The following is a 15,569-nucleotide window of genomic DNA, read 5'->3' on the forward strand; positions in this document are numbered from 1 at the left end:
TTTGGAAGATGCTAGTGAACCAAATCATTTTGAAAAACAGTAAACGAAGGGAAGGAATTGTTTATCCTTTTTTTTTTTTTTTTAAGATTTCTTTATTTGAGAGAGAGAGAGAGAGAGAACACATGCAGAAGCGAGGGGCAGGGGCAGAGGCAGAGGGAGAGAGAGAATCCCAAGCCGACTCCCCACTGAGTGTGGAGCCCGATGCAGGGCTCAATCCCAGGACCATAAGATTGTGACCAGAGCCAAAATCAAGTTGGACACTTAATCGACTGAGTCACCCAGATACCCCTCTTTTTAAGATTTTATTTTTAAATAATCTCTACACCCAACATACAGCTCAAACTGACAACCCTGAGATCAAAAGTCACATGCTCCACCAACTAAGCCAGCCAGGCACCCCTATCCTAGCTTTCTTAAACAGACTGTATATCAAGGTAATGAAATAATCGATAAGGTGCAAGTTCTTTTTATAGAAGCATCTTAGCTAATAAATGAAGAAGGAATTATAAAATTAGATATTTGCAAACCCTAAAGAACTAATGGAACTAGGCAGTTATCATCAATGATTGCTCACCATAGAGAGAGAACCAAATACTATGTGTCTCCTGATGGAAATACATAATAGCATATATAAAGTATCCTTACATTACCTATGCTTCGTGCCCTGTAATCACACTTGAATTAAAACAAACCTCTAGGGGTGCCTGGGTGGCTCAGTTGTTAAGCGTTTCCCTTCCACTCAGGTCATGATCCCAGGGTCCTGGGATCGAGCCCCACATCGGGCTCCCTGCTCAGCGGGAAGCCTGCTTCTCCCTCTCCCACTCCCCCTGCTTGTGTTCACTCTCTTGCTGTGTCTCTGTCAAATAAATAAATAAAATCTTTAAAAAACAAACAAACCTTTAGAACTATTAGCAATTAATAGGAAAAATAAGTAACAAAGGAAAATTCAATACCCCATGGATGCAATCGGAAAAGTTCGGGTACGTTTTACAGAATAACCCAATTTCTTCAATAAATAAATGACTAGGGGAAAAAAAAAAGACACATGGCAAATTTACGGATTAAAAATAGCATCAGCATATGCCCTGATTTGCCTGGGTGAGTTGTGGTTTATGCCTGTTGTCCCAATGTAATTATTAAAAGTAACTCTTTTCACTCTCAACAGTCACCTCAATTAAAAGAAACTTAAAAAAAAAAACTTAAGACATAAAGAACCATTGCAATGTATGGGCATTACTTAGATTCTGCTTCAAACAAATACTTAAAAAAAAGAATTTCAGACAGTTGGGAAAATCTGAAGACTAAAATATGTGTTGATATTAAATTAATGTATACTTCCCCCCAAAAAAACGATAGTACGTTTTTATATGTAAAAATATCTTCTAGTGATATACTCTCAGATATTTACAGTAGAAATGACAGGATGTCTGGGACTTGCTTCAAAATAATCATGGTGTGGGAAAGAAAGAGGTTGAAGGGGGTGGGGTTTAAGGGTGGACAGTCAAAAAAAAAACTGACCATGTGTTGATAATTTTGAAACTAAATGATCAGATTCATTATACTCATCTCTCTACTTTTAAATATGCTTGGAAGTTTCCATAATAAAAAGTAGAATAAGTACTGGTTAGGATGTTAGAGAAAGGGGAACTCTCGTGAACTTTTGGTGGGAATGTTAATTGGTACGACCACTGTGGAAAACACTGTGGAGGTTCCTTAAAAGATTAAAAATAGAAATGCCATATGATCCAGTGATTCTACTATTGGGTATTCACCTAAAGAAAGCAAAAACACTAATTCAAAAAGAAACATGCCCCCTATGTTTATTGCAGCATTATTTATAATTGCCAAGATATGGAAGCAACCCAAGTATCCATCAAGAGACAAATGGATAAAAAAAATGTGGTATGTATGTGTACAAAGAAACACACACAAACATACATACACACAAAATAATATTATTCAGCCATTAAAAAAGAATGAAATCTTGCCACATGACAACATGGATGGACCTAGCGGGTATTATGCTGAGTGAAGTTAAGTGGACAGAGAGACAAATATCAAAAGATTTCACTTATATATAGAATCTAAAAAACAAATCAAACAAAAACACAGATTCTTAAATACAGAGAACTGGTTGTTGCCAGAGGGGAAGTGTGGGTGGTGATGGGTGAAACAGGTGAAGGGGGTTAAACAGACTACAAACTTCCAGTTATAAGTCGCAAAGATAAGAGTACAACATTAGGAATATAGTCAATAATACTGTAATAACACTGTATCATCACAAATGGGGACTATACTTATCATGGTGAACACTGAGTTATGTATAGAATTATCAAATCACTATGCTGTACATCTGATACTAATAGAACATTGCATGTCAACTATGCTTCAATAATAAATTTTTTTAAGAGGCGCCTGGGTGGCTCAGTCAGTTAAGACTGTGCCTTCAGCTCAGGTCATGATCTCAGGGTCCTGGGACCGAGCCCCGTGTTGGGTTCCCTGCTCAGTGGGGAGTCTGCTTCTCCCTCTCCCTCTGACCCTCCACCCCCTAACTTGTGCTCCCTCTCTCTCATAAATAAATAAAATCTTATGAGAGAGAGAGAGAATGAGTAGGGAGGAGGGGCAGAAGGAGAGGGAGAAGCAGACTCCCCACTAAGCCGGGAGCCCGATGTGGGGCTCGGTCCCAGGACCCTGAGATCATGACCTGAGCCCAAGGCAGAGGTGTAACCGACTGAGGCATCCCACAAATAAAATCCTTAAAAAAGTAATTTTTTTAAGTAGAATAAATTTATGGGTGGGTGGGTAGGTAGGCAGGCAAACATGGAGACAGACAAAGGCCAGCTGACAGATGGATGAGGCAGATGTGTATGCACATGTTTATGGTCCCTTATGCACAATTATGAAATTTAAAAAGCCTTAAAAAATAATGTTGGCGGGCGCCTGGGTGGCTCAGTTGGTTAAGCAACTGCCTTCGGCTTAGGTCATGATCCTGGAGTCCCAGGATCGAGTCCCACATCGGGCTCCCTGCTCAGCAGGGAGTCTGCTTCTCCCTCTGACCCTCTTCCCTCTCGTGCTCTCTCTCATTCTCTCTCTGTCAAATAAATAAATAAAATCTTTAAAAAAAATAATGTTGGCAATTCATCTGATAGTCAACCTGAACTGACATGATAAAATACCCATGCATTCACTGCAGATACAGATAATTTGTTTGATTCTGGGATGCTGCCTCAAATTATGTTTGGAATTGTACTTAACATCTAAAATTCCAAAAAAATTTTAATTCTGCAATACATCTGTCCCCACAAGTTAAGATAAGGGATTTTGTGGAATTGTATTACCATGGAAAGGATCCAAATATTAAGTAAATAAAGCATGCTACAAAATACTATATACTGCATGGTTCTATTTAGTGAGCACATCATCATTAACTAAATGTGAGTATTCAAAAATGGGGAAAATTTAAAGTTTTTTAAAAAGTAGTTGCCGCTGTTAGAGAAGCATAGGGACTTCCATTTTAATGCTTTATATTTCTGAATTTTTCCATATTTTACCAGTATGTATTACTTTTTAATTTAAAAAATAATGATTTTATAATAAAAACCAAAAAAGACTCTTTATGACACATATTAAAATATACAGAATTTTTCTAAATGAGGGAACAATACTGAGGCAAAAGTATTAGTTTACCCCTCTACTAACTAAACAAGCATGGTTGACAAAATAGCATCTTAACATAACTATTTCTAAGCACATTCCAGATTACATTCTGGAACTTAAAAAAGATGTTCTGAGCATATAATATGTGAACAATATTTTAAACATCAAAACTGTGTAGGGAAAATGACAAAAACAATTAATAGAAAAACTTTCCCAGGGCATCTGGGTGGTTTAGTCGTTAAGCGTCTGCCTTCCGCTCAGGTCATGATCCCAGGGTCCTGGGATCGAGCTCCACATCGGCTCCCTGCTCCACGGGAAGCCTGCTTCTCCCTCTCCCACTCCCCCTGCTTGTGTTCCCTCTCTCGCTGTGTCTCTGTCAAATAAATAAATAAAATCTTATTAAAAAAAAAAAAAGACTTTCCCTCTTCTTTTTGTGCATTTTCAAATTCAAATGTTCATAGATTCCCCCCCCAATAATTAAAATTGGATTTCATTGTGCCAGTTTCCTCTTTTGAAAAATGTAGATAATAAGAGATAATAACAACCTCCCAAGGGTTGTTGTGAAAATTGAATGGATAAAAAGTGTAAAAGTCTTGCTTTCATGAGTGCTGGCACTTGGCCAAATACTCAATAAACATTATTGCTTTTATTACTAATATTGTTGTTATTATTCCTCTTAGTCAAAAGCCTGCTCCAGCCTACTATCTGCTCCATGGAAGAAGTTCTGAAGTGTTAATTGTAATGTTTTCTATATGACATGAAACAGCCGGGCCTCAGTTAGTTTTGGTCTATGTTAACCTGGTAATGAGATTTTGGGGGAAATTCCATTTAAAAGTTTTTATTCCAAATGAAACTTTTCAAAGTTGAAAACAAACTTTTTGTCTTTGTAAAAATTAAGTGAATAGCACACTGTGTTTTGGATTGTGTTTATAACAAATCTCTTTTTAATAAAATATAAATATGTCTTAATGAAAAGTGTCATATAAATGTAAATCACACTGTTACTAAATACCAATGATTTGACTGATCTATAAAAGGGAAAGTTTGGTACTTTTTTTTAAAGACATTTATTTACTTATTTACTTACTTACTTTTTTATTTACTTATTTATATTTATTTATTTATTTATTTGAGAGAGAGAGTGCATGTAAGCACAAGCAGGGAGAGGGGTAGAAGAAGAGGGAGAAGCAGGCTTCCCGCTGAGCAGGGAGCCCTCGTGGGGCTTACTCTAATCCCAGGACCCTGGGATTATGACCTGTGTCAAAGGCAGATGCTTAACCGACTGAGCCACCCAGATGCCCTGAAAGTCTGGTATCTTTTTGGCAACACCGGTGCCTTAGGCTTTCTAGCATGAGTATATTTTCAAAATGTAATCATGCACAGACAAAATATTACAATACAGTCTTAAAATCATAATGACTTAAGAGGTAATTTAGCACAGCAGAGTTCATTTTAAAACATAACCTTGGTTACAACTAATATAGTTCTACCCTAATATAAAGAATATTAAGCTACATGATTATTTTTTATATCCATTACTTACCCTTTTTCATATGTAAATTCATCTTTCAGGGAATTAGCTGATGATTCCCCAATAAAGACAGATGGAATGTCAATTTTCTTTAGCACATCAACTGTATAAAATAATAATAAAATTATTCTTAAAATCCCATACTCCGTGTACAATCAGCTTTACTTTCTTCATAACAGCAGTAAATGCAACTGGAAACAATTACAATAAATTCAACTTGGTTGATTTTCCTGATTGCAGATTTATACCATCATCAATCACAGTGGTTGAGAAATACTATTACATTTACAGTAACAAAAGCTAACATTTTGCATACATACATTTTCATACTATCAACAGTCCTATGAAGATTAGATATAATTATTTTTAATATTTCCTTTTGATTTATTCTTCTATAGACATTATTAACTCTTAGAAAAGAGAAAGAAATTTTAAGTTTTCTTTCCACATATAACTTAAATGAAAAAGTGAGAAAGCTTTTTTTACATACCCATTCCCAGGAGACATATAAGCCAAAGAATGTAAGAAAAGACCACTTTACAGAAGTCTCAAAAATGATACCATATATCTATGGCTTTCCAGAGTGAAGGGCTGACAGAAGTTGAGAAAGGGCACAGAATAGGAAAGCCGAGTAAATTTCTACTTCCTCCTAAGCCTGGAGTTCAGAGTAAAGCTTTGTTTTGTTTGAGGTCTTAAGAAACTGGACTCTTATACCTATTTATAAAACCAAAATCAAATGCCAACAAAAGAGAAGTTTATAAAAATTACCCATTACTCAGGAAGATCCTCTTAAATTTACAAGAGAAAAAGCAGCCTTATTTTTAGCTGTGAGTTAATTTAACAAATTTGGCTTTAGAGAAAGTCCATTTATTTTCATTATATTTTTCACAATAACTTTGTTCTACATTTCTTTTTTAAACGCAAATTTGTTATTTTAAAAAGGGGGGGGATACAAGAAAACCACACACAACCATTATCCTTCCCACCCAAATACAAAGGTTTTATTTGAAGTAATAAACAGTTCTATGAGTTTCAACACATACAGTTATGTAACCGCCACCACCACAAACAAGATACAGAATGTTCTCTCACCCCCAAAATTCCCTTGTACCTCCCCCTTTATTTTCAACCCCTCCCCTCCAACCTAAGCACCTGCAGTTGTGTTTTCTTTAATCCTTATAAAAACAAGTTTTTGTTTTTTTAAACATTAGCAGGACTCACTAATTTTTTTTAAAGATTTTATTTATTTATTTGAGAGAGAGGGAGAGAGCATGAGCGGGGGGTGGGGGCAGGCAGAGGGAGAGGGAGAAGCATACTCCCCACTGAGCAGGGAGCCCAATGCAGGGCTCTATCCCAGGACCCTGAGATCATGACTTGAGCCGAAGGCAGACACTTAACTGACTGAGCCACCCAGGCGCCCCACAAAAACAAGTTCGAAAGTTATAAAATCTTGGTATCCTTGGTAGAGTACATTTTTTTCATTTCTAGATTGTTTTTGTTTTATGCAAATATAATCATTCATTCCGCTCATTCTCTCCTTTCCTCCCTCTCTTCCCATCCCTGCCCCTCTTTCATATACACATGCCCCCATATAAGCTCCAGGAGGGCAGGAACCAAAATGGTTGGTAAAGGAATATTTAATCACAATTTTTATATCAGTGGGACCACATAATAATGGAAAAAAGTATAAGCTTCCTTTCACTCAATGATACACCTCAGATATCCTGTCATGTCAATAATTACTGGAAGTGACAGAACTTCTTTGAGTTATGATATCTAAAGATATGTAAAAAGTTCCTCACTTTAGTCAGAAGGGAGAAATGTATGCAAATATGAAAAGCCATCTTGGAGACTTTGCAATATTATTTATCTAGTGAAAACAAAACCAAACATGTTCTAGTTCACAAAATACTTTAAAAAAAATGCTAAATTTTAATTCTGATCCACAAAACAACTCTGTGAAATATACACTGCAATAGTGTTGTCACGATCTCGTAGACAAATTACAATGTAGATGGCCAACTCCAACATCTCTAGATTCACATATCCAACTGCCTGTCCAGTATCTCCACTTGATTGCCTAATAGATGTTTTCAACTTAATGTTTTTCAAATGGAACTCTCACTCTCTCTTTCCTCTCAATCAGCTCTACTCCTGGTCTTTCTCCTCTCTGTAAACAGCGTTCTGTATTCACCTAGTTTCTCAGGCTGTACACCTTGGAATCATTCTTGACTCCTCCCTTTCCTCATTTCTTCTATCAGCAGCAACACTCTGACTTGTCTCTTTGTTGGCACTCCTGCCCACCTTTCACCTTCCATCTATTCTTCAAAGAACAGCCAAAGTGATCCTTTTAAAATAAAAGATCACCTCACATCTCTGTTTAAAAGCTACACATAACAAATTCCAAAGTCCTACAAATACCCAACATGATCTTACCACTGGCCCCTTCTCTAACCTCCTCCTCTGCCACTCTCTCTGCCTTGCTCACTATACTCCAGCCACTGTGGCTTTCTGTCACACCTTGAAAACACCAAATATGCTTTATCTTTGAGCCTTTGCATTTGCTTGCTGTTCCCTTTCCTTGGAACACTGCTCCAGAAATCTGCATGGCTCAGTCTCTTGCTGTAGACCTATGTTTAAATGTCAAAGCCTTATAGAAGCCTTCTCTGGCCACCCTACCTAAAATAGGCACCCTCCTCTCATCCCTGCCACTCTATATCCCTTCAGCCTGACATGATTTTTCTTTTAAAGATTTTATTTATTTATTTGAGAGAGAGAGCATGAGAGAGGGGAGGGTCAGAGGGAGAAGCAGACTCCCTGCTGAGCAGGGAGCCTGATGCAGGACTGGATCCCGGGACTCCAGGATCATGACTTGAGCTGAAGGCAGTTGCTTAATCAACTGAGCCACCCAGGTGCCCTGACATGATTTTCTTTATAGTACTTATCACTACTTGATATACAGCATATCTCTTTGATTATGTGTTCATTTCCTCTCTCCCACCCTAGAATGTAATAATAGCAGTAATAATAGCTGAGTAGCCACAAATTATTATTATTGCTGCCATTACATAATGTATAATAAATAGATGATAATATAATTAGATACTAGCTAAGTAACTTACCACTAAGAAACAGGCAATCTTCTAGATGCTTTCTATGTCTGAATTCATTCAATCCTCAACAACAACCCAATGGGTTAAGTACTATTATCATTCCCATTTTACAGATCAGAAAGGTGAGGCCTACAGAGATGTAAGGTAACATTACCAAGGTCACACAGCTAGCAGGTGATCCAATTGCAATTCAAACCCTAGCAGGCAGTACCTAAAAGCCACACTGTTAACTACTGCATTCTGCTACTTCACTGAAAGATAGGAGAGCAGGGCCTTAAACTGTATCATTCCCTGCTATAGTCATGGTGCCTAAAATAGTACCTAATGAAGAGCAGCCTGTCAAAAAATATTTGTTGAAGGAAGACAGCAAGTAAAAAAGGAGAACAAACCCAGACATATTGATAACCTGCCCTGGTTATACAATTAGGAATTTGCACAGCCGAGACTCAAACTTGAGGCTCTGCCTCCTAATCTAGGCTCCTGCAACTCTGGCATGGGATGGCAGATCTTCACAACCTTGTCAGGCCAAATAAAAACTAAAATTACTCACACCTTTACAGATGAAAGTAAAGGGCTTAAAAGGTTAAGTAGCTTTCCCAAAGTTCATATATTAACTAACCTAGAAGAATAAACCCACATTTCCAGTTCTTAAGTTGGGGTTTTCTCCATCACATTCTGCTGCCTTCTGAAGATGATAAATATTATTGGCTCACTGAGTTAACCCATCCTATGTCCTAGCTGAAATAAAAAAACAGACAAATTCCTTGTGTGAAATGTTGGCTGCAAGGGGCTTTTAAGACTTCCTTTTATTTCCAGATACTAGAATGTCTGCTCTTAGGAGAACATGTGCAATATACTTTGTGGTTGTAGACTAAACCTTAAAAAGGGGGATAGATACATGCCTCTTTTAATGAATCCACGCTTTCCTTTCCTCCACCAAGTAAGAGCAAAGATGAAAATGGGAAAGATCTTTACATTTGTTTCTGAATATATGAAATGTCCAAAACACACATACACAGGGATAGAGCAAAATATCACAGAAAGAATCTAAGCAATAAAGAACCAAAATTCTGAGCAATCTTTGAAATTTAATAGCTCAGTTGGAACATTTCCATGGCAACAACAGGATTACATGGCTATGTGCTACTTTTAACATTTAGCATATTTTCCTTAGCAACTGACATGATTACCACAAAAAGGTATCATGGTATTACAAAGACAAAACAGGTGTTAGAGGGAACAGGCACTTTCTGCTTACAAAATTTTTATTGAAAACATGTAAAAAGAGTAAATAGCTTAGAATATGAATCTGTTTAACTCAAAACGCCTGAGCAGGTCTTGAAGCCTGCTAAACACTGGGCTCAGGCCTTCAGCAAAACACACAAGGAGTTAAGTAGCTTGCTTAAAGTTATACAGCTAATACAAGTGAGAGCTTCAATTTAAATTCACACCTATTTCTTGAGTATTCATGCTTTCCATTTTGCTAGTAATGTATATAGGTAACAAAAGTTACTGACCTGTGTGTGTGTGTGTGTGTGTGTGTGTATTTTTTTAAGAGAGATAGTTAAAGAAGAAAATTGTGTCAACTCTGCAGTGCCAACAGAACTAGTTTATTTGGCAAGTAAAGTACCTTCATCAATTCCTCTAATTCCCAGCAGTGATTGTCAAACTTCTTGTGAAATGCTAGAACCTCCTAAGGGTACCTCATGCATTATAATGATTTAATCATCTAGAATGTTAAATAATAATTTTAAATATATATAGAAATTAACAAAGGAACTTATTACCAAGTTTTACTTTTTACAAATTATAATTTTGCCTCAGATTCTACTAGGGGTAAGAAGAAAAGGGTTCTACTCAAACAACAATGACAAATACTGTCTTAAGCTATAAAAAATTTAGTCAAGGGCTCCAAAATATTTCCTGTTGAGGATCTAGTTATTTAAAGTTTTAAATATATTCCAATGTAGGATACCAGTCCATAGCTTTACGTCTGCCCTTTCCTCCAAGCTCTTTCTTGCATGGGAGACTCAATGGCACTTAGTAGCCAGAGGTATTATGGTTATGTGCTAGAAGAAAAACAAAAATAAAATACTCAATCATGAATGCTGGCAGTACGTTTTGGGTTCTGAACCCAATTTTCAGTGGATATGTGGGGGATCTCCCCCACACCATGGAACAACTCAACTCAATTCTGACATTATCTACTTGGAGATAGCAACAGATTCCACAGGTTAAAGTTTAGTCTCACAAGACTGCCCCCAACCCTTCAGACACCAGTTTTAAGTCTAGGTTATCACCTGTGCTTTTGATCCACCAGCTCTAGGTTAGAGGTTCCATTGACAACCCCCTCCTTGGGTTCAATTAATTTGCTAGAGTGGCTCACAGAACTCAGAGAAACAATCTACTTACCAGATTATCAGTTTATTATGAAAGAATGTAACTCAGGAACAGCCAGATGAAAGAGATGCATAGGGCAAGGTATGTGAGAACGGATGTGGAGCTTCCATGCCCGGAAAGGGCATGGAACTCTCCCCAGATCTCCATGTGTTCACCAACCTAGAAGCTCTCTGAACCCTGTCCTTTTGGTTTTGTATGGAGGCTCCATTACACAGGCACAATTGATTAAACCACTGGCCACTGGAGATCTATTCAACCTCCAGTCCTCTGCCTCTCCCCAGAGATCCAGGGGGGTGGAACTGAAAGCTCACAGGGTTGGTTCTCCTGGCAGCCAGCCCTCATCCTCAGATGCAGTCCCAAAGTCACATCATTAACATAACAAAAGATACCTTTATCACTCTCACCAAATTAAGTGAAAGTGTACAGCTTAAAAGTCACTGCTTAAAGCCAGTTATTTGGTTAAAATTGGCTCATTTTTCCCTATAAGCTAAGAGAATAAGGGAAAATATTCCCATTTTGAATGAAAAGCTACAGGCATGTCAATGTATATTAAGAAGCTAATAACCAACTTTTGTAAGAAAGCACAAGTAGGTGGCTTTGAAATTCTATAAGAATACAGTAGCTACTTAGTATAGACATATATCCTAATATTTAATATTGTAAATCTATAAATAAATCACCAGAATTCTTCTCTGGGATCCTTAACTCAGCATGTTTATCTCTATTTAAAGCTTTGGTTTTCTCTTTGTTTTTGCCAAAATACCAACACATCTTCTAAAATGAAACACAAAGGTAAAAGAAAACAAAACAACTAACTATTCAGAAAAGAATAAGTCAATTCCACTTCAGCATGAATAAAATTGTCCCAAGAGGGTTCAGATGAGTTATCTTTCTGAAAGAAAAGAAATTTTGCCTTTTAAACAGAAAATGGGAGGGGAAAAAATCTTAAGTTTTAGTTTCAAAAGATCTGTCAAACAGGAGAGAAGAAAAGTGATACCTGTACTTACTGTCGTTGGATCCCATGCTAATGAGGTCATCAGAGTCAACATTGTGAACTATGGCTGCTTTGTATCCTGCTCTCTGGGCATTTAAAACCTGCAAGTCAGAAAACAATCACAATATGAGGAAGAGAGTGCTTTGTCATACAGTCCCTCAGCTTCAACATAAATCAGCATGTGTCTAGGACTAGATTATGTATATATGTAAAAACGGATCCCAAGTATGTTCTTGAAACATAACATGTTTTACAACTGATTATCAATGACTTTGGATATCTTCTTGATTTCATTCATGGCATGAAGTGAATGAGAAGCAAATAAAGGACAGATACAAGCTAAAATACTAAAAGGATCCAAAGCAATAAACCCATCTAGCTCCAACAGGTAGAGACTTGCTATGATCAGGCTCAAGAGTCATCAGCCCTTGGGCATTCAAATCTACCTCTGATGCTTCTTAGGGGGATAAACTTGGACAAATTATTTTTCTTCATGTGGATTAATCAGAATAATAGTATCCTATCACTAAAAAAAAAAAAAAAAAACCCAGTCTATAGGAGATAAGAGTGCCTCAAGGAATTAATAGCACCTATGAATCAGCCTCAGAGTAGGAACTCACTGAATATTACTCATTCAAGAGTAAACCTATAAAATGTGCACTCAAATTAATAGCCCAGATTATAACATTAAAAACACAAGAAAGAAAATTAGAAATTTTTTAAAAAACTGATTAAAGTAGCATAGTTTACCAACACAGGACCTACTGCTCTAAAGTTAAGAATGCAGCAAGAAAATTAACCAGCCAACAAAACTGTTACAAGGAATGTTTTGCAGTCCTGCAAGAAAATGTCAATAATCAAGAAAGTTTGCTATTTTTTTATATGTGCACTTTTAAGTATCCAGCTAAAATTGAGAAAATGCTAGCTCCAAAGCTTCTTCCACATAGATACTACTGTTTTTTCAAGGGGAGGGAAAAAATACTCTTAAGAAGATATTATAGTTTTTAAATCTTATTTCTTATTTATTACTTATACATTAATCTATTATTTATTCATTCTATTGCCATAGGAGGAGAGACTTTGCTTAGCTTTTAGTTAAACAAAAGTATACTTGGTTGGTGTTCCTATTAGTTTATTTGATGCTTTAGTGACCATTTTAACTGTTCCCCAAAAGCTAACCCAGTAACTGAGGAGAAACGTTTAAGACATTCAAAAAACAACTGTTCCCAGAGATACAATTTAAGAAATATAAAATTTGTATCAAAAGCTGTTCTCTTCTAATAAAAAAAAACAAGTTTTAGCTTTCTTTTTAAATCCAATTAATGCACAGTCATTGAAATTACATGATTTAACTTGTTTCCCTGCAAAATATATGTTTGTGAGCAAAGATACAACATGATAGGACACAAAGAAAGGTGATCTCAGGAACCATGATAAGAGTAAAGAAAAAATTCAATTCAATTAGTATTTGTTGAGTTTACAAAATAAAATTACATAAGGTACTGTGCAGCACAGTGTAGAACTCAAAGGTGAATCAGAAACAATCATTATCCTCAAAGAGATCTCAATACTCATGGATATCCAAAGAGGTCAGGTACTTTCTTGCCTCTCTATTTGCTCATGCTATTATATCTGCTTGGAACAGGCTTTGTCTTCTGAATGCCTATTGGGCCTTCAAATTCCATTATCTCCATGAAGCCTGCCCTGTTCCATGCCCTGCTGTCTGTGTTTTTTCAAGCACCCATGTAACTCCTCCCTGCTTAGAGTATTTATATCAATTTGTTTTCATTTTTCTTAAAGATGATCTTTAGTGCCTTATATTATACTTACGTATACATGTACATCCCATTTCAAAAAAAAAAACCCAAAAACTTTTCATGGGGTCCTTAAATCTCCTGCCGTTGTCTATGTGTGAGCTTTTCTGGTAAGGGATAAAGCCATCATCAATTTTACAAAAGGCTTTCTGAACCCCCAAATGTTAAGAGCCACTAATATAAGTTATTGGATTTACAACAACCTGCTAATGTGTGTAATTAGATCTAGCCATTAGATTCTTAAAAACTTCATGGAGCAACTGAGGAGAAATGTTTCCTTCACACATCCAAAATGCAATTGTTTCCATAAATACAATATAATATTATATCAATATCAAAAGTTGTTCTCTGCCAACAAAAATAATAAAATTCTTAAAATAGAAAACTTAGAAAACCACTAAAATAGGCAGGAATTTTGAACATACAAGTGTGAATTCCTAAAATTAGAAACATGTTTTCAAAATTTCAATAAGAAGTCTTCCCTAAGGCTTTTGTTGTTTTTATTGATCTCTAAAATAAAGTATTAAAATTAAATCAAGACACACATTAACATATGGACCAACAGACTTATGAATACAAACAAGGAAACTATATCCATGTTTATGAACTACAAAACTCGTGCGTTAGTCAAATTAAATTACATTTTTAACTAAACAGCAGCTGGTTATATTTTTAAGAACACGAGGCAGAAATAAAGCCTAAATCATTTAGTAAACATGTGCAAAGTTACACATTCATAAAATGCAACCTCAAACATGGTATCAGATGGAGGCAAAGAACTCAAAGATTCATTAATAAAAAGCATGCACCATGAACAAACCTAAATTCCAAAAGAGACATCAAAACTGAAAATTTCATGGAAAAGCCTTCTGATTTGTATTGCCAATCTGTCTTTTTAAGGAGACTGATCAGAGCTATTAGCTCAAATTGTGGTAAATGTTCTAAATATTTTACATCTAATAAACAAATTAGATACAACTAAATTATGTAGACCAGGCGGCACCTATCCAAGAGTTCTGGAGAAATATGGGACTGCTGGCTTGTTATATATATATAGTAAGTAGCCAGGATGCCAGAAGATTGCAAACTGCTAATGGAAAAACCTTCAGTAAGGTTCTAAAAGGAACCCTGGAAATGACACAATGGTTCATCTTATTTCTAGACTAGACAAATTGGTAATACTAACACTATTAGAACAAGTCCTGTAAGAAGACTGATTGAGCTGTCGAGATCAATAAGTAGAGATCTTTTACGGGATACAAAGGCATGAGAAGTTGGGGGGAAACTATCAATAGGATACATGTAACAAGGCTCCAGACTAAAAGCTATAATGAATAAAGGAAGCTTCTATATGCTAATGGTTTATATATTATTATCTCTAATACCTAATACACCTCAACAAAGTAGGTATTCTTCTCTACATTTTAGAAATGAGGAAAAATGGGTAAGCGAAAGTGCCCTACAATCACATTTAGGCAGAGCTGAGATTTTGAACATAATTTTATCTGATTAGATAGAGAAGCATGGGGTTTTCCAATGAATCAAGAGGAGAACCAAAATTATGAGTCTTACTTAATGTTTTACAAATGTGTGGGAAAGGAACTGAACTGAGAAATCATCAAAACTTACATACACAACATGATTGTAAAACCTGTGGGTCAAATGAAACCTATATGCAAAACAGAGTTTAAGCGAAAAGAAAAGTGCTAAAATATTGTCATAGAGTTTATGGAAACTTAGTGGGGAAATACTTAGTGGGCTGAAATGCCTATCACAGATTTTATGGGACATGAATTACACTTTAACAAAGAGAAGACATTTGAGCTAACAGTAGAAAAGAGTTGGGGGAAATTTCTCATATGATAGGAAAGAGAAAGAACAAAAGTCAGGACCTAGCAAGGCCTATAAAAACAAAACAAAATAAAACAGAGTTGACGTTACTAAATAAAGAAGAATGTTACTGAAAGGAAGATCAGCGGAGAAGTTAAAAATATAAACTCTTGGAACAAGATTACCTGGATTCAAATTCTGACTCTGTCATATACAAGTTGTATAAACGT

General features: G+C 36.1%; 1 protein-coding gene across 3 annotated transcripts in view; it reads right to left on the reverse strand.

The window, feature by feature from the left end:
* Positions 1-15,569, reverse strand: part of RNF13 (ring finger protein 13) — a 155,522-nt gene that overhangs the window by 57,379 nt on the left and 82,574 nt on the right. For 2 of the 3 annotated variants that reach the window (XM_028103024.2, XM_028103023.2), the window contains exons 5-6: positions 11,709-11,796; positions 5,201-5,291 (exon numbers count right to left, since the gene is read on the reverse strand). In XM_028103024.2, the coding sequence (XP_027958825.2) occupies positions 5,201-5,291; positions 11,709-11,796 (179 nt within the window). Of the gene's footprint in view, positions 1-5,200; positions 5,292-11,698; positions 11,797-15,569 lie in introns of all 3 variants that reach the window. The other variant, XM_028103025.2, reaches the window with a different exon arrangement.

The sequence above is a fragment of the Eumetopias jubatus genome, unplaced genomic scaffold (assembly GCF_037043125.1).
Source record: "Eumetopias jubatus isolate StellerSeaLion01/CBP00866 unplaced genomic scaffold, mEumJub1_p1.0 scaffold_1, whole genome shotgun sequence".
In the NCBI taxonomy this organism is placed as follows: Eukaryota; Metazoa; Chordata; class Mammalia; order Carnivora; family Otariidae; genus Eumetopias; species Eumetopias jubatus.